This window comes from Artibeus jamaicensis, unplaced genomic scaffold, assembly GCF_021234435.1.
Source record: "Artibeus jamaicensis isolate MK-2021 breed Jamaican fruit bat unplaced genomic scaffold, CSHL_Jam_final contig_797, whole genome shotgun sequence".
Classification (NCBI taxonomy): Eukaryota; Metazoa; Chordata; class Mammalia; order Chiroptera; family Phyllostomidae; genus Artibeus; species Artibeus jamaicensis.
The window spans coordinates 1,779,495-1,798,025 of record NW_026521977.1 but is presented as its reverse complement, the minus strand read 5'-3'; the positions used below and the strand labels follow the sequence as shown (position 1 = coordinate 1,798,025).

General features: G+C 34.4%; 1 protein-coding gene across 2 annotated transcripts in view; it reads left to right on the top strand.

Annotated features, from left to right (window-relative positions):
• SBF2 (SET binding factor 2) overlaps positions 1 to 18,531 on the top strand; it is a 392,309-nt gene that overhangs the window by 172,973 nt on the left and 200,805 nt on the right. For both annotated transcript variants that reach the window (XM_037133799.2, XM_037133797.2), the window contains exons 4-5: positions 15,720 to 15,842; positions 17,344 to 17,454. In XM_037133799.2, coding sequence (XP_036989694.2) covers positions 15,720 to 15,842; positions 17,344 to 17,454 — 234 coding nt within the window. The remainder of the gene's footprint in view (positions 1 to 15,719; positions 15,843 to 17,343; positions 17,455 to 18,531) is intronic.

Sequence of the window (18,531 nt, the reverse complement as noted above, 5' to 3'; positions counted from 1 at the left end):
AAAAGTCCAGGACCAGAAGGCTCTACTAGTCACTCTACCATACATTTAAAGAAAATCAATACCAATCCTCCAACCCCTCCAGAAAAATAGAAGAGCACGGAGTACTTCCAAACTCATTTTAAAAGGCCAGCATTAACCTGATAACAAAACCAGACAAAGATGCTACAAGAAAAGAAAGTACAATCCAATATCCCTGTTGAATGTTGATAAATGAAAAGATATCCCATGATACTGGGATATCACTTTACATATTTATGGTGTTTTTTTTATGAGGACATTTATAATCTGCTATTTTAGTGATCTTCAATTATACAATACAGTGTTATCAACTAGAGTCACCATATTCTACTATAGATCCTAAGCTTATTCATGTTGTGGCTGAAAGTTTTGATCCTTTTGCCAACTTCTCCCTATTATCCCAAACCTCAGCCCCTGAAACCACCATTTTATTCTCTATTTCTATGAGTTTGCTTTTTTTTTTTTTCTTAAGAGTCTTCATATAAATAATGTCATGCACAATTTGTCTTTCCCTATCTGGCTTTTTTCACTTAGCATACTGCCCTCAAGGTCCCTTCATGTCATAAACGGCAGGATTTCCTTCTTTCTTGCTGCTGTATAATCCTGGGTGTGTATGTTACATCTTAATCCATTCCATTTTTTTCTTTTGTTTAACCTCTTAAAAAATTGTTGTTCAAGTACAGTTGTCTCCATTTTCCCACTGCCACTGTCCCTTTTGGCTTTTTTCTTGGGTCCTTTACACATGTTCCTTGATGACCCTTCCCTTTCTTTACCCATTATCTCTCTCCTCCCTCCCCTCTGGTTACTGTCAGTTTGTTCCTTATTTCATTGTCTCTGGTTATTTAATCCATTCAACTTTGACAGACACTTAGCTTATTTCCCTCTCTTGGCTACTGTGAATAATGCTGCAGTGAACATGGGAGTACAGATAGGTCTGTGATACCATGTTTTCATTTCCTTTTGATATATAATCAGAAGTGACATTTCTGAATCATATGATAGTTCTATTTGTAAGTTTTTAAGGAACATCCATAGTCTTCCACAGTGTTTGCCTTCCCATTTTCACCAACAGTGCATGAATGTTTCCTTTTCTCCACAGCCTTGCCAGTGATTATCTCTTATCTTGTCTTGTTGATGACAACTATTCTAGAAAATATTTGATGATCTCATTGTAGTCTCGATTTCCATTTCTCTGATAATGTTGAACACCTTTTCATGTACCTGTTGCCATTTGTATTCTTCTTTGGAAAAATGTCTGTTGAAGGCCTTTGCCTATTTTTAATTGGATTTTGTTGTTGTGTGAGTTCTTTATGCATTTTAGATATTAACCCCTTATCAGACACATGATTTGCAAATATTTGCTCTCATTCTCTAGGTCCCTTTTAATTTTGCTGTGCAGAAGCTTTATAGATTCATGCATTCCCACTAATTTTTGCTTTTCTTGCAATTGCTTTGGTGTCAAATGCAAATTCATTGTCAAGGCCTTCATCATGGAGCTTATCCCCCACATTTCACTTAGCAGTTAGCTGGTTTCATGTCCTACATTCAAGTCTTTAATACATTTTGAACTTATTGTTGTATATGGTGTGAACTTGTATGTGGTGTAAGAGTTCAGTTTTGTTCTTTTGCACATGACTACCCAGTTTCAACACCACTTATTAAATGGACTGTCCTTTTACCATTCTATATTCTTGGTTCCTTTGTCACCAACAAATTGACTATATAAACATGTGTTTATTTCTGAGCTCTGTAGTTTGTTCCACTGACCTATGTACCTGTTTTTATGCCCAAACCATTACTGTTTTGATTACTATAATTTTATAATATACATTGAAATCAGGAAGTGTAATGATTCTAAGTTTATTATTTTTTCTCAAAATTACTTTGGCTATTTGGGGTCTTTAGGGGTTCCATATAAACTTTAGTATTCTATGTTCTATTTGTGAGAAAAATATCATTGGACTTTTGATAGGGATTGCACTGAAACTGTAGATTGCTTTGGGTAGTATGAACATTTCAAAATTATTAATTCTTCTAGTTAATTAATATGTTAGTTACTAGATGGGGAAACCTTTTCACAGTGTACCTGTATATCAGGTGACTTCTCTAAATATCTTACAGTTTTGTCAATTATATTTTAATTTTAAAAAAGATAATATGGTATGTGTAAAGAGGTTCTAGAAATTCTTGGATATTTGTCAAAATTTTATTTGGAAATAATTTTAAACTTACAGAAAAGTTCAAAGAATATTGCAAGCATTTATATACATGGGGGGCCCCTCAAAAAATGGAAATCTTCTGGAGGGCAGGCCCCTTGTAGTACGGGCTTCCCTCACAGATGAGTGTTCCAGGAACCCATCTTTATCAGTGGACCAGCTGGCGTTGTTTGGCTTCAGTGAATTTTTTTTTTTTTGGGGGGGGACTCTTTCAAGGCATTTACCCATTTCATAATGGGTAATTTAGGAGTGCACCTGTCCACACCAAGCTGAGTATTCTGAGTACCCATATTCACCTATTTTTAATACTTTACCCCATTTCTTTGTTATAAATCATATTCTTTATTATTTGAATAGCTCCCTTCCTCTATCTCTTTGTCCTCCTTTCTTCTTTACATATACATGTTTTTTTCCTGAATAATTTTAGAGAAATATGTGTGCACCATCTGCCCTTGACCTAAAGTCTTGAGTGATATGTCATAGGAATAATTGCGATCTCTTACATAAACATACTATAGTTATCAATCTTAGGAAATTTAACATCAGCACTTATACTTTTATCTAATCTACCATCCATATTTTAGTTTTGTCATTCGATCTAATTATGTTCTTTATTGCCCTTCTTTTTGTTCTCTAGTCAAGATACAGTTTAAAGATCATGTATGCATTTAATATAATTCTCCTTTGTCTTTTTTCATCTGGAATAGCTCAGAATTTTTTTGTTATGACATTGACATTTACAAATAATGCAGGTCCCCATGCTCCTTTTTAATAGAATGTTTACTGTTTTGCTTTTAAGATTTTGTTTATTTATTTTTAGAGAGGGAGAGAAATGTCAGTGTGTGGTTGCCTCTTGTGTGCCCCCTACTGGGGAACCTGGCCTGCAGCCCAGACATGCGCCCTGACTGGGAATTGAACTAGTGACCCTTTGGCTCACAGGCCAGCACTCAGTTCACTCAAGCCACACCAGCCAGAGCAGAATTTTTACTGTTTTGTCTGTCTGATTCCCTCATCTTTAGGTTCAGGTTACACATCAACAACTGGAATACTACCAACATTTTGAATACTAAGTATGTTCCTTATGAGAGTCCTTCTAATGGAACAAATCTGGAAATACTACAATATCTGTATGCCTCCTACTGATGATGTTAATTTTGGGTACCTGGTCAAATGATTGTCAGATACCCCCTTGTATGGTCTGGATTCTGTGTATGGTCGGATACCCCCTTCTTTTTGCTTGCAACTAATAAGCACAATTCTTTAAAAAGACACTAAGACTGTACAAATATTTGATTACTCATTTGTCAAACCCTCTTGGAGTTAGCATTTAATTATGATTCTTGCTTGGGACAAATTTTGTGATTGTTGCAAAATGATGATTTTTCAACTCTGTACACCTTCTATTTTCCCAGTCAGTAGTTGATACTTTATTTTAAGCAGAGAGCAGTCCCACCTTGTCTGTCTGAGATACAGACTCATGTGTTCTTCTTCATTACCATGTAATTAATGATTTTCCTTGTGTTAATGCACAAATTATCCTGAATTTGACCAACAGATACACCTCAGGTTTGTTCCTGTATTCTTTTGACAAGGGCCCATAATTTTTCTTAAAAAAGCTTTTTGCTTTTTTTTTTTTTTAGCTTTCTATTATGACAGGCTGATCCAGGATCATCTTAATTCTTTCCTTCATCAGCCTTGAAATCAGCAGTTTCTCCAAGGAGCCCTGGAACATGAGAGTATAAAATATTGGAAACTAAGATCTGGATTCTGTGTATTTGAAATCAGTATTTAAAAAATTGTTGTTTTTAGCTCAGATATTGTCCCATTTGCCATTTTAAGTTGATCAAAAATATAATTTGTTTAGTTTTGTAGTGAATTAATAGATGGTTAGAAATTTGCTTCTTATGAGCTTTCCCAATATTCTGAAAATATAAATAAGCTTAAAAAATTCTGGCTCCTGTGTAATTGTGCTTAGGTAGTAGATACTAACTAGAATTGTGTGACAACATTTCTGTGCTCAGGACAGAAATTTATTGAACTTTGGAATTTGTCCAAAAATGATACAAACAGGGAGGTAGAATTTGGGGAAAAAATTAATACCCAAATTATATTCCTTTATACAGGTCATTAGTAATGCTGTTCTTATTTTCAGTGTGAACAGTCAGCTCCATTGTTTGTTTAAAAATGTGTTTTTCTTTTATTTTTGGATCGTATCATTAGTTCAAAAATAGATATTTTTTAAGTCTTGTTTGGTGTGAATTACTTCATACTAAATATACTATGACACATTACTTGGAAGCCTGAGTAGAGGAGGAATTTAGGGACACAACACTATCCAAAGTATAATTGTGCAACTTTAAAAATGTTGACTTTTATCTCTTTAAGATACAGTACACCGTGTCAAAAATTGCAAAGAAATCTTGGTATAAATGTTTTGGTAATATGTTTCCAAAATTCAACTAGACAATGTTATTGTAAATTTTTTTAAGTAATAAGTAAATTATGATAGATGTGAGATTGCTTTTTGTGCCATATTCTTAAAAAATTGTTAATATTAAACCTATCTAAATTTTTATTGAGTTGTATCACTTTAAAGTTTTTAAATGAGTTTTTTTAAGTGTTTGTGAACCAGTACCATTGATGGAATTTGCAGTAAAGACTTCCGTTATGTTAGGAAACAAAGTATCATCAAAGAAAGGGGGAAATGAATGAGGATACTTTGGGAGTGTAAATGAGGAATAAAGAGGGAGATACATAGCAGGCATAAGATATCTTTCTTCATCTCAGTCCACCTAAAATCTAGCTTGGGAGGTAAAACCAAAACTTAAGTATGAAGCTATACCAAAGTACCGTATGTTAGAACAAGTTCAGTGGAAGAGTTAGTAATTGAAGATGGGTAGCTGCAATTAATCTTACAGAGTTGAAAGGACTCAGTGGCCATTTAAAACTTGACAGCTAAGACTTAGACTAAGGGAAAGAAAAATGGGCAATTCAGGCAAAAAGCTTGTGGATAGGAAGAAAGATTTTAGTGCTTATGATACATGGAAGGTTTATTGTGTTCTAAGAACTGTGTTAAAAGCTTTGTATTATTTTATTTAATTCATGTATAGCTTATTTTCTTCTCAAGAATACCAATTAATATGTTTTAATATTCTTGTTTTAGTATTATTTTATTTATTTATTATACAGGTTTTTAGAATTGAATTAATGGGGTGACATTGGTTAATAATATCATACAAGTTTCAAGTGTACAATTCTACAATTCACCATCTGTATATTGCATTGTGTGCTCACCACCCACAGTCTAGTTTCCCTCTGTCACCATGTATTTTACTCCTCACCCTCTGTCTTCTACTACTTCCACCCCATTACCCTTTGGTTACCTTCATACAAGGAGGGACCCCAAAACCCGGAATTACCTTCTGGAGGGCAGGCGCCTCCAAAGCCCAAATACTGAAAGAAGCCTGCAGAAATTATATCAATGTGTTATTGGTTCAAGAATGTGTTGAGAGTAAGACCGTAATTGGTCTTATTTATTATTTATTATTAATATCTGTCAATGAAAATATTACATATCATCGGAATCTGTACATTTTAATAAATCTTATTTAAAGTTGAGCTTTGTGTAAAAAAATAAATTTAAGTGCTCATAATAAAATACAGTAATTCCAAATGATTGAGCAATTTGCCTGGAAAATTGAAGTAATAAAAATAGATTTCTAAGCTGATGGGAATACTTGGAACAACAGAGGAAATCACATAACAGAACACTTGATAGATTTCTTCCTAAGAACAGCCCAGTCATTTTTTCTTTGTTTTTCTCTACCCCTCACCCCAGTTATCAAACTATGCTATGCTCATTGTAGGAAATTTAGAATGTACTGGGAGAATAGTAAGAGAAGAAAGAAATAGTTTGACCTATTTTCTTTTGATAATAAAGGCGTCTTTAAACTAAAACTGTCTATAGATATAATTAATGTCTACATACTAATTGACCATGAGGATATAATATACTTAACTTTCTAATGGGCATTTATTTCCCCTTTTGTCAATATTATAAGTAACACTATGATGAATATCTTTTTGGAAAAATACTGATTCCCTCAAGGGAAGTTTTGTTAATGATGACCTACTTAACTGAATTAGAAATTATGCATAGAGAAGTGTGGAACGAGGCTTGCTTCTAATAAAATCAACATTATGGTCGTTAGTGGTCAGGGACTAGTCCTTATACCTGTTCAACAGAGAGTCAGGTGAAAATTAGCGTAACCCAAGTCAGAGGTAAAAAAATTAGGGGATTTATATATTCTGAGTTTATTATGTAGTTTGATAACTCACAACATATGCACATATACACATGGCATTTTCTTATAGTACGAATGGCAAAGGTTATGCTTTTCACAAGAGGTTTCTGTATCTGTCTTCTCCCCTCTTTTTTTTATTTAAAAAAATTTTATTTAGTTATTTTTCAAGTACAGTTTTTTGTCTATTTCTCCCATCCCAGACCCTCTGCCCCGTGCCCCCCACCTCCCTCCCATATCCTCCCCTCCTAGTCCTCATCCCTGTGTCCCTCATACTTGTTCCCTCAAATCCGTCCCCTTTTTCCCCCTTAAATTCCCTTCCCTCTCCCCTCTGGTCACTGTCCCCTTGTTCTCTATTTCAGTGTCTTTGTTTTTATTCTGCTTGCTTGTTTGTTTTGTTGTTTAGCTTCCTGTTAAAGGTGAGATCATATGGTATTTGTCTTTCAATGCCTGGCCTATCTCACTCAGCATAATGCATTCCAGTTCCATCCATGTTGTTGCAAAGGGCAGGAGCTCCTTCTTTCTCTCTGCTGCATAGAATTCCATTGTGTAAATGTACCATAATTTTTTGATCCATTCATTTACTGACGGGCACCTAGGTTGCTTCCAGCTCTTGGCTATTGTAAATTGTGCTGCTATGAACATTGTGGTGCATAGGTTCTTTGATATTGATGTTTTAGGATTCTTAGGATATAATCCTAGCAGTGGAATTGCTGGGTCATAAGGCAGGTCCATTGTTAGTTTTCTGAGAAAATTCCATACTATTTTCCATAGTGGTTGTACCAGTCTGCAATCCCACCAACAGTGAACTAAGGACCCCTTTTCCCCACAACCTCTCCAACATTTGTTGTTTGTTGCTTTGTTTATGATAGCCATCCTGACTGGTGTAAAGTGGTATCTCATTGTGGTTTTAATTTGCATCTCTCTGATAGCTAACGATATTGAGCATCTCTTCATGTGTCTCTGGATCTTCTGTATGTCCTCCTTGGAGAAGTGTCTGTTCAAGTCCTTTTCCCATTTTTAACAAATGGTGTTGAGAGAACTGGACAGCTACGTGCAAAAAAATGAAACTTGAGCACAAACTTACACCGTACACCAAAATAAATTCAAGGTGAATAAAAGACTTAAATATAAGCTGTGACACCATTAAAGTCCTAGAAGAGAACATTGGCAAGAAAATCTCAGATATTCCCCACAGCAACATTTTTACTGATATGTCCCCTAGAGCAAGGAATATAACGGAAATAATAAACAAATGGGATCTCATCAAAATAAAAAGCTTCTGCATGGCTAAAGAAAACAGTATTAAATTAAAAAGACAACCAATTGTATGGGAAAACATATTTGCCAATGATACCTCAGACAAAGGTTTAATCTCCAAAATATACAAAGAACTTACACGACTCCACTCTGAGAAGACATCTAATCCCCTCTTTTCAAATGAGTATTTGCTGATGGACAGAATGCTGAATCTTAACAGTCCCCCTTGGCATTTTCATAGATGCATTTTTAGGGAAAACTTTCACTGAATTAGCTATGGTTAGTTAATATTATCTGCTTAAAATATATATGAGACATTACAACAACAGAGAGCCAGTACCATATCATATAATTTTACTCCTTTGTGGAATCTAATGAACAAACTGAAGTAACTAGTAAAATAGAGAGAGACTCATAGATGGAGAGCAGGCTAAAAAAGCTCTGGGTTGGGGCTGTGGGGTAGAGGGATCCAGCAAAAAAGAAAAGGGGCTCATGCGCTCATTGCATGGGGTGGGTGTAGGTGCAGGTGGAAGAGAGCAAAGCAAGGATGAATGGTTATGGGAAAAATACAATATAAAATAAAATCATGAAAAAATATTTTTAAAGATTTTACTCAGATTTCAAAAAAATCCCAAAATTTTGAGAATAGGTTCCCAAAGTCTTACAACATTAGTGTTTTTTTTTTAATTTTAAGAACAGTTTTATACCAGGAAGGGCTGCATTAAGAACTGTGTATTGTTGTCACTATTTTATTTAAATGTAAGAAAGATTATTGCATCCAAATATGCTTAAAGGAAAAAAGTCTGAACATCTTTTTATATTTACAGTTTGACTTCTCATAGGTAATCTCTTCTGAGCAGTTTCTTTGAACTAATACCAGTTCTTTTACAGTTTCTTAAGTGTTATATGTAAGAATACAAAAGAGTGGAAAGAGAACTAGCCCAGGTTAGACTTGACTTGTTAATCTCCGTTGCACCTTCAAAAAGCTGCGTGACTTTGGCAAGTCATGTCCTTTCTCTGGCGTGATATTGCTCATTTGTAAAATGAAGTAGGCACTTCTAATATAATATTATTTTTATTATTATATCATGTTAACTATATCTGATTTTTAAAATATACTTTAATTTTGTTTATGTTAGGCACACTTTAAAATTTCCACCCAAATTATGAACCGCAGCGTACTATTCTTAGTTATCTAACCAAGGCATATTCTTAGAGGGATGTGCATCGCTAGAGTTATTGCTTGTCAGTTGTGCATAACCAAATGTTTTATTTCTTTATGGAATATTTTAATATACCATGTTACATGATCATTAAATAAGATTTGACATGTATTTCTTAGAAAAAAACTAAAAACATTGAAATCTTAATCTTTGTGCCTCACATAAAACTTTTCCTTCAGGGACTCCAGGGAAGGATATTTTATGTAACCCGTGAATTGGTAAACTTAAGCTGTATGATCTTATAACTCACCAAATAATAATGCTGTAATTGCTTAGTCTAAAGTATGACTCAGTGTTTTTTATTTATTTTTTTACCAGTTTTACCAAACAATGGGAAAGAACATTCAAAAGAGTCTATTGATTATGGTGGTTCACAAAATAATGTCCTTGAACTTCTGAGAACCCAGTTCTGAGATGGTTAACCTTGGTAGGAAACACACATGGAGTCTGCCTGCGATTTCTTCCCCTCACACAAACATTGGACTCATCATCTCTGTTTCTCCAGAGAAGGGTTGGCTTAATAGCATTTCTCATAATTCTAACACTTTAAATCTATCCTTGATTTTCTTAATAATTTTATAAGATACACCAAAGGATTCTTGAGTGCTTCCTACCAGTTGAAAGGAATCAATTATGTGTTGGGGATAAATGATGAGCAGGAACATATCTCAGTGCCATATTCGTCAGTTTACAGTGATTAATTCATTAATCTTGATTATTCCCTGGGTATTAGTGGGGGAAGGTGTTTTAAAGAAGATACACATTAAGAATTATTGAAATAAAATACGTGAAAAACTAAAACTTTCAATAAATTATTATTGTCGTATTTCTTGTTTATAAAATACATTGCAAATTAATCCATTTTATCAACTAATAATGTCAACAGAGACAAGGAATTTTAGTTAAATATGCCTGGCATAAAATTTTAGTGTTTAGTTTATCATAGTTTAAAAAGATACATAAGGACTAAAATTATGAAAACAAATGGGCAGGGTAGATATACAAAGTCCAGCATAAATAATGCCCTTTTTTATTACAAAATCTTCTATTACTGTGTAATTCTTTAATGTAACAATATCCTACTCAAGCATACCATATGACATTTTAGGTGAAGTGTTCAAAGTAGAACTATAGATTATTATACCCATATTATTACCCTGCCATCCACACTGAAGCAGGTCTTACTTCTGCTGGCCCCTGTATACCCAGATCAGGCTTGCCAGCCTCGCCTTTCTGAGTGGTTTGACTTGCCTCAGGGTTGGAGTCTCCTTTGCCCTTTCCCTCTCCTCTTCCCTCTGACTGTTCTATTTATCCTTTAGGTCCTAGCTCACTGCTGTGGGCCTCATCCCTTCTCACAGAGTTTCTCAAGCACTTTAAATGAATTTCAAAATGTTACAATATTGTTTTGTACTGGTTAATGTTATTTCACCTGTGTTGGTTTTAGCCCTTAAGCTAGATTATAAATTTCCTGATACAAGGCGCACTGTACCTGTCCTTCTGTGACACCCACTGTGTAGCCAACTGTGTAGTCATTGTTTAATAAATAAACACATACTGATGTATTTGTTTGCTTTTTATAACTTTAAACCTTTTGTTATAAAGATAATACAAATGTAAACATTTTAGAAAATTATTTTTCTCTGTATATGGATAGGGTATTTTTATATGGTATTTATCAACTATAATGCCATGACCCAAGGCAACTCCTGTTCTTTTGGAGTAAAACCTTCTAGGCCTTTGAGTATCAAAGTCTGAGAAATTCTGCAGTGAAGAAATCTTTTTAACTTGCCTTTAAGTTATTGTTGCCAAAATTCTTTGGTTAGTAGACCATTTGCTAAGTAATATCTATTTGCCTCCAGTAAAAAACACTTCATCCCTGGCAGTGTAACTCAGTTGGTTGGAGTGTCGTCCCGTAAATTGGGAGGTCGTGGGCTCAGTTCCCAGTCAGGGCGCATGCCTAGGTTGCAGGTTCAGTCCCACTTGGGGCATGTGTGAGAGGCGCCCGATCAGTGTTTCCATCTCACATCAGTGTTTCTCTCCCGCTCTCTCTCCTTTCTCGTCTCTCTGTAAAATCAATAAGCATGTCCTAGAATAAGGGTAAAAAAAAAGTTAAAAAAAAACCCTACTTTGGAAAATGCTGCCTTTGGAATGTATTTAAAAGAACCTGTAGACTTTGTGCCACTTAGATACAGGAAGCTTTCTAGGGTGAGTATATAGTAGCCCTGCAAATGAATTTGTCCCACCTTCAAAGTACTATAGAGCCCAGGAGCTCTTGAAGGGGAAAATATTAGGGTTTTTTGTTTTTTGGTTTATGCTGGAGGTAAACTAGATTCTGAATTGAAAACTAGTGGCCTAATTTGTATATAGTCTTGTTATCCTAGAATGCGTATTTTTCACTTAGTCATTATTTTCCAGACCAGGCAAGAAAAACTAGGTTTTATCATGTGGACATGTAACAGATTAACAGATTATTTGGCAAAAAATAAAGATGCTTTTCAGAGGGAATCGTAGACCTTACAGAATTTTGCAGTTACTTAGACTCCTTTATTTTTAATATTGAAAAATGTTTAAGTCTTTAAATTGCTTTACTGAGGCAACTCTATGTAATGTACGCTGTAACAAATTACTTACATTTCAAAAAGGAAATGTGAGACAGAAAGTTTTTTATTTGCATAATTCCTTTTACCCTTCTTTTCAAACTTAGTGTTTACATAAATTTGTAGGGAAGTTTTAGTGTGAAATGGTATTATTGATAACAAACTTAGCACACATAGGATATTGAATGCAACAAGTATTTTCCGGGTAGAAAGGAATCAAGTATTAGGAGTGCAACAAAGATGACATCAAAGTGCTCAGCCTCAGTGATAGGATGAACTTCCCAAAGATTGTGCCTATCTGCTCTGTGGGGACATCACTTAAAGTCAACAATCTAGTAATTATTAGCATTTTTGTCTCAGGCTGTGTTTACAGGGCAATAGCATTTTGGGAGCAAATTGATATGGTGGGTATTAATTAATCCCATATCATGAAGCAGAGAGACTATGAACTATAAGAATGTAAACTACACAGAAGTTGGGAATCCCACTGGCAGATGTAGTCCATAGTACTAATAAGTAGAAAACTCTATAAATGGGCAGGTTATGGCAGGTGCTGATGACCTGTAGGAGAGGTAGGAGATCATGCAGTCACTGTGAGATAACTCAGTAGTATTTAAAGTGAATTTGTATCTTTAAGGGAACCTGCTTAAATCATGGAATAACCTTAGGTTAGAAGAATGCTTGCAAACACTGTTCAGTGAATTAAAATATGTGAAAATGTTTTATATAATAAAATATTACATTCTATGGCATTATTATAACATCTGTTAACTCAAAGCCTATTTTTAATTTTCTGCTTATTAAGGTTCTCAGATGTTTTCAGTATGTGAAAATCTCTCCTTGTAAAACCAAACCAAATAAATCTAGTATAATTACATAATTATTACACAAAAGATACTCAAGCAGGTACAGGGAAGAGGCAGTACTCCCTCACATGATAAATTATTAATAGAAAAATTCTATCAAAAATACCACGTTACTATCTCAAGAACAAATCTTATTTTATCAACATTTTTGGGGGTTAAATTTTTTTTCAGTCATAGCCATAAATTTTGCTTTGAAAAAAGGAACATGAATTCTCTAAACTTAAAACATATTCTTTTAGGAGCGCTATTAGAACTTAGAATAACAGCATCTTATCATTTATAGCACATTTACAAAGTAAATGTCAACATCTTTTTCATCTATAATGAAAAGTGATTTAAATATTTAAATCATATCGGACCTTTTTTCTTTCTTGTTAATAACTATGCCATTCAGTGAATGTTTACATAAAGAACTAAATTAAGCTTTAAGAAATGACCCAGTGCGTTTTGTTTTGTGTTTTGGTTAAAGTGGGTTACTGGTCATTTATTTGAAATGGTTGTCTACTCGCTCACGCTGACTTCTAATGGTACTCCAGGGCGTTTATCACGGTCTCATAAAAATGTGGACAGCTTTATCTCTTTCAGGAATTTCAGTCATTCCTTTGTCATTTCAAATTTATTAGTAATCCACAAAGAATATGATTCATTAGGTGTGGAAATCTTTGGTAAATTTATATTCATCACATTTTTATGATTTCTAAGGATTCCAGAAACCAAACAATCTAATTTTAGCATTTGCTTTGTAACAAATGAAAACCTTTCAAGAGCATATGGACCATATCACACATACAAAAAGTAAATGGATAGTTCCCTTTGGATAGGTACATTTTATAGATATTTAATAACGTGGTTATCTTTCACTGAACTAAAAACTGTGCAGGGGCCAAAGGAAATAGAAAATACAATTCTGGCCTCTATGACTAGGGGAAGGAGACTTCCCTTCGTAAAATACCCAGAAAACTATTCAAAGAAAATTCATTCCTGCATATATGCAAGAAATAAATAGTAAGTATCAACTATATGCCCAGCTCTTGTTTTAGGAAGTTGGAAATTAGAGGGAAGAAACCAGGCAGAAATAAATCCTAGTCTTCATGGAGCAAAACACAATGTAACAATGGATAATACGTTGGATGGTAATAAATGCAATGAAAAAAGATAAAGCAAGGAATGGGACTAGTTACTGTTAGGGCCTTGCAGTTTCAAGGAGGATGCCAGCAAAGGCTTAACAGAGCAGAAGTCCCTTCAATGAAGACCCCTACCTACCTAAGGAAGTCATTAGGCTATCTGTGGGACAAGGCATCCAGGCAAAGGAACAACAAACATGCTTAAGACCCTTGGCAGGAAGAATGCCCAGCACGTTTAAGGAGAGCAGGGAGGCAAAGTGGGGCTAAAGAGGAATAGAGGAAACTGAGGGAACCTCTTCAAAATAATTCAGACAAGCAATGATGGTCACTCGCAGAGTTGTGGTAGCAATAGAAATGGTAAGAAATCAGGATTTGTTGACAGTTTGGATATGGGGTATGGCAGAAAGGGGAATCAAGATTTTTGATTTGCTAAATTCAAGGATAGGATTTCCACTAAGATCGGGAATTTTGCAGGAGGAGTGGAGTTTGGGGAGAAAGATTGGAGCTATGTTTTGGGCATCTTTGAGATACCCATTACCCATTTTTCACTGTGTATAATGAGTACTTTTTTGGGCCTGAATTTTTTTTTAAGTTTTTTTTAAAAAATATTTTTATTTATTTATTTTTCAAGAGAGGGGAAGGGAAGGAGAAAGAGTGGGAGAGAAATATCAGTGTATGGTTGCCTCTTATGCGTCTCCTGCTGGGAACTGGCCTGCAACCCAGGCATGTGCCCTGACTGGGAATTGAACTGCGATACTCTGGTTCACAGGCCCTCGCTCAATCCACTGAGCTATGCCAGCCAGGGCTGGCCTGAATTTTTGAGGGAAAAATAAGGATGCACATTATACAGGGATATAATGACTATATGCCATGGGCGTAATAATGGGTCTTATAATCCCATGTATATCGTGCACAAAAACGTGGTGCACATTATACATGGGAGCACATTATACCTGGCAACAAATGGGAGTCATTCAAGTGGAGATGTCAAGCTGGATATGGCATTTTGTGGCATTTGGGGGAGAGGTTTGGCAGGAAGACTAAGTATGAGCAGGTGTGACATGTTGGGGAACTGTACTAGGAATTGAGAGTAAGAGGAAAATCATCAAAGGGAAGGCTTTAGGAAGGAAGATAAATTTCAAGCAGACCTTTGATTATTGGAAAGGAAAGAAAAGAAAATTCTAGTTAGGGAAAATGTCCTAACATGTTACAATATCATCTAGAAATAAAGATGAATTTATTTATTTCTCTACTACCTTGTATTATTTTTTACTTAAAACTTTTATAGTGCACCATACAGTATTATGGAACAGTAGGTGCATGGGAAATGTTTGTTAACTAATAAATGAGAGTAATATTGTTCAAAGTTTATTTCATTAACCAATATTTGATAAGTGAAACTTGGGTGTTTTTTATTCTAGATATTTTTCTTGTGCTAAAATATATATGACAAAAGATTTGCCATTTTAGCCATTTTTAAGTGTCATGAAGGGCATTCTGAAGGTTAGTTTAATATTTCTTCCTTTTAAAGACAACATTCTTTCTTTTAAAGAAATCAACACTGTTGCTCAGGGACAAAATGAATTTAGGCTGTTTGGGCTTTACTTCTAAGAGCATCAAACAGTCTGCAAGCCTTAGAATTCTAAAAGAATTTATCACTTTTGTTTGAAAGATTTGGACAAGCAGAAAGACAAAAATGAAAATGAGTGCCTGACTTCTAAAACAGATTTTTCTTTCTTAAAAACTGACTTTTCATTTAAATAAATGTCATTTTTAGTTTGGGGTTGCTATTTAAAATAACTTCAGTGTGTCTAATTTACCTTTGATTACTGGTTACCTCACACAGAACCCAAATGCTCAAATAAAGTTGTGGTTCATATCTAGGGCTTAAGGAGCTTTTCAAACATGAAGTAAGTATGCCCTGCATTTTAATTTAGGTGGCTTTCAAAGTATGCTTTTTGTTTTTAATTTGAGTTTTGTTAATTATATTATAAATTATATCATGCAATTAATTTTGGATTTTGTAAATTATATGAGAGTGTGATCGCCTATCTTTTGTGAGTTATAAACCTAGGAAATTCTATCTGTGTTGATTGCAGTGCCTCTTTTTCTAGGGAACAAAGAAGGAAGAGACTGAAGGTGAAGTAGAAGTGACTGGTTTAATTCAGCCTGCGGAAGTGTTTGCTCCCAAAAGCCTGGTGCTGGTGTCCAGATTAGATTATCCGGAAATTTTTAGGGTAAAGAACTCTTTGTTGTCAATATGTATAAAATATTATATTATTATGTAAATCTGTTTTGAGCAAACCATTTTAACAGTCCTTTGTATTTCAAATATCCTTGTATTTAAATTAAATTGACTTAGGAATTCAATGAAATTGGTGTTAACAGAAGAAGTGTTTTATGTTGGATGAAATAAATACCTGAGTAAGTTCATGTGACTATTTACATTTTAAGAATGTAGTGTTTTTTAAAGGTTCCATGTTTACAGATTCCAAAAATGTAGTATCTTAAAGAGATCATTGGATTACCTGCAGCAAATGTAAAATACATTAGCACTATAACAACTCTGTGTGCTTTTACTCACCTTCTTTTGATGAGTCCAGGTTGAAGTAAAGAGGATGGATATTTATGGTTTAAGGTAGTTCTGATACTATCACTGCCAACATAGCTTTAAAAATATTGTTTACATTAGGTATTTTGTTTTTTAGACACAATTCTCAAATGTAAGGAAAAATTTTAATTTAGCTATAAATACATTTAAGCTTTGAAAAAAGAGGGCTTTTTATAAAAAATTGCAACCCTCGCTGGTGTAGCTCAGTGGATTGAGCGTGGGCCTGCGAACCAGACAATCACGGTTCGATTCCCAGTTAGGGCACATGCCAGGGTTGCAGGCAGGTTCCCTGCAGGCCAGTTCCCAGCAGGGGACGCACGAAAGGCAACCATACATTGATGTTTCTCTCCCTCTCTCTCTCCCTTCCCCTCTAAAGATAAATAAAAATAAAATCTTAAAAAAAAATTGCAGCTGCTACCTTTAGCATTAGTATGTTGACCCTGGTCCAAAATCACAGATCTACTTTGGAAAGTATAAACCATACCTAAAATCTTCCAAACTATTTTGGAACTTAGTACATAATTTCTGCAAATTTTATTATTTCATTGAAATACGCATTTTTTAAAAATTATCTTGGTGTCAATATTTTAGTGACAATGAAGTGATTCCTAACAAATAATTTTTTATAATTACGGAATTTAATAACCTGAAAGATTCATAAAGATTATATTTTGTCTTCTGAGGCTTAAAGTGTTAATCGTATCTTGTCTTTATTTTGTGATCTTTTGTAATAATTCACATAGGTTAAATTTTTATATAGAATGTTCTGAATTTATAAGAGTCACAAAACAAAATAAATTTCTAAATGTTTGTTATGAGACCAAAAAGAAAACAATTTTGAGCTCTACACATTTGCTAGAGTGGTTTTCTCAGCACAGACACCTGTTTCACAAACTGTGGGTTTCTGCTTTTTATAAACTCCTTTCAAAAGCTCATTTAGAGCTTCTGGTTCTGGAGGAAAATTTAATAAACTTAATAACATTTGCTGCTTCAAATTTAGTCCATGTCACTGTACAATATACTCTACTAGGTTCAAAGAGAAATTTTCCTAGGAGCAGATGTCACCACAATTTATTTTTAGTGCTTACTTTTTCCATGAAATAATGACACGCGCCTTCCCTTTGCAGGCTTGCCTGGGTTTGATCTACACTGTGTATGTGGACAGTCTGAATGTCTCCTTGGAAAGCCTCATTGCAAACCTGTGTGCATGCCTTGTCCCGGCGGCTGGAGGGTCTCAGGTAAATAGAGCAAAAGGCAGATGAAGAGGGCCTGTGCCTCTTGCCCTCTTGTCCAGTTAATTTAATTTGTGAAGAAAGGGGAAAAAAAGAATTCTTTAAATATTTATGTTTTTAAGAGGCTCTTAGTTAAGCAATGTCCCTATGGTCTGCCTTCTAGAGACCCAAGATTCCATTCTTTTCTAAGGTCATGAGGTTAATTTTAACACAGGGTTCACCTTTCACATAGTGTAATTAGAAGTTATATTTTGTGTAACTTGAACTCCAGTTTACATTTTCTTGTAATACACGTTTTAAAGTCAAACTTTTAAAATGTTTTCCTTGTACCCCCCCCTTACTCTATATAGTTATGCCTCGTTTAATTAACGATCAGAAATTTTTGAGTGGAAAAAATAGGCAGTATTATTAAGAAAACCCTCAACAGTTTTTTGTTACCTTATAATTATTTCTGAATAGATCCATTAATTTATTTATTTCCCTGGATAATAATAATAATATGTGGTCTTAAAACTCTTTTGTGCATTGCATGTAATCTTTAATAGAGTAGCTTAGTTTTCAAATTTGAAAGAAAAGGGTTTATTTTTCTTATTTCAGTTTGCTACCTTTAATAACAGTAATGTTAATCATTTTCCAAAATCACAGATCATTGGGGAGTGTAATCTATACCCGAAAATCTCCCAAGGATTTTGCCATAGTTTGAGCATCAAACAGGAAATTAAGCTCTTCTACTAAAATAAAACTTTCTCAAAGTGGTCATGCTTTTCATCTGCTGTGTGTCTTGAGATTTTCATATTTGTCTCTGAAGTAGAAGAATAAGAATGTCAGCTCTTTGACTTAATATAGCTAATGCACGATACTTTAAAAAAAACAACAACAAAAAAACCTTTTCCTGAAGCCCTAGAATTGATTAGTTGATCACTTACTTTGTTTATCCTTATGTGATATTGGTGAAGAGGATAGTCCTCTAAAAATTATGTAATTTATCCTCAATCTAGCAAAGATTATTTACAATGAAATTACCATCCTTTTTCCTTGCCCCTTGTCTTTTTAAGTGTCTTCTGTCTATCCCAGTGTCTTTTT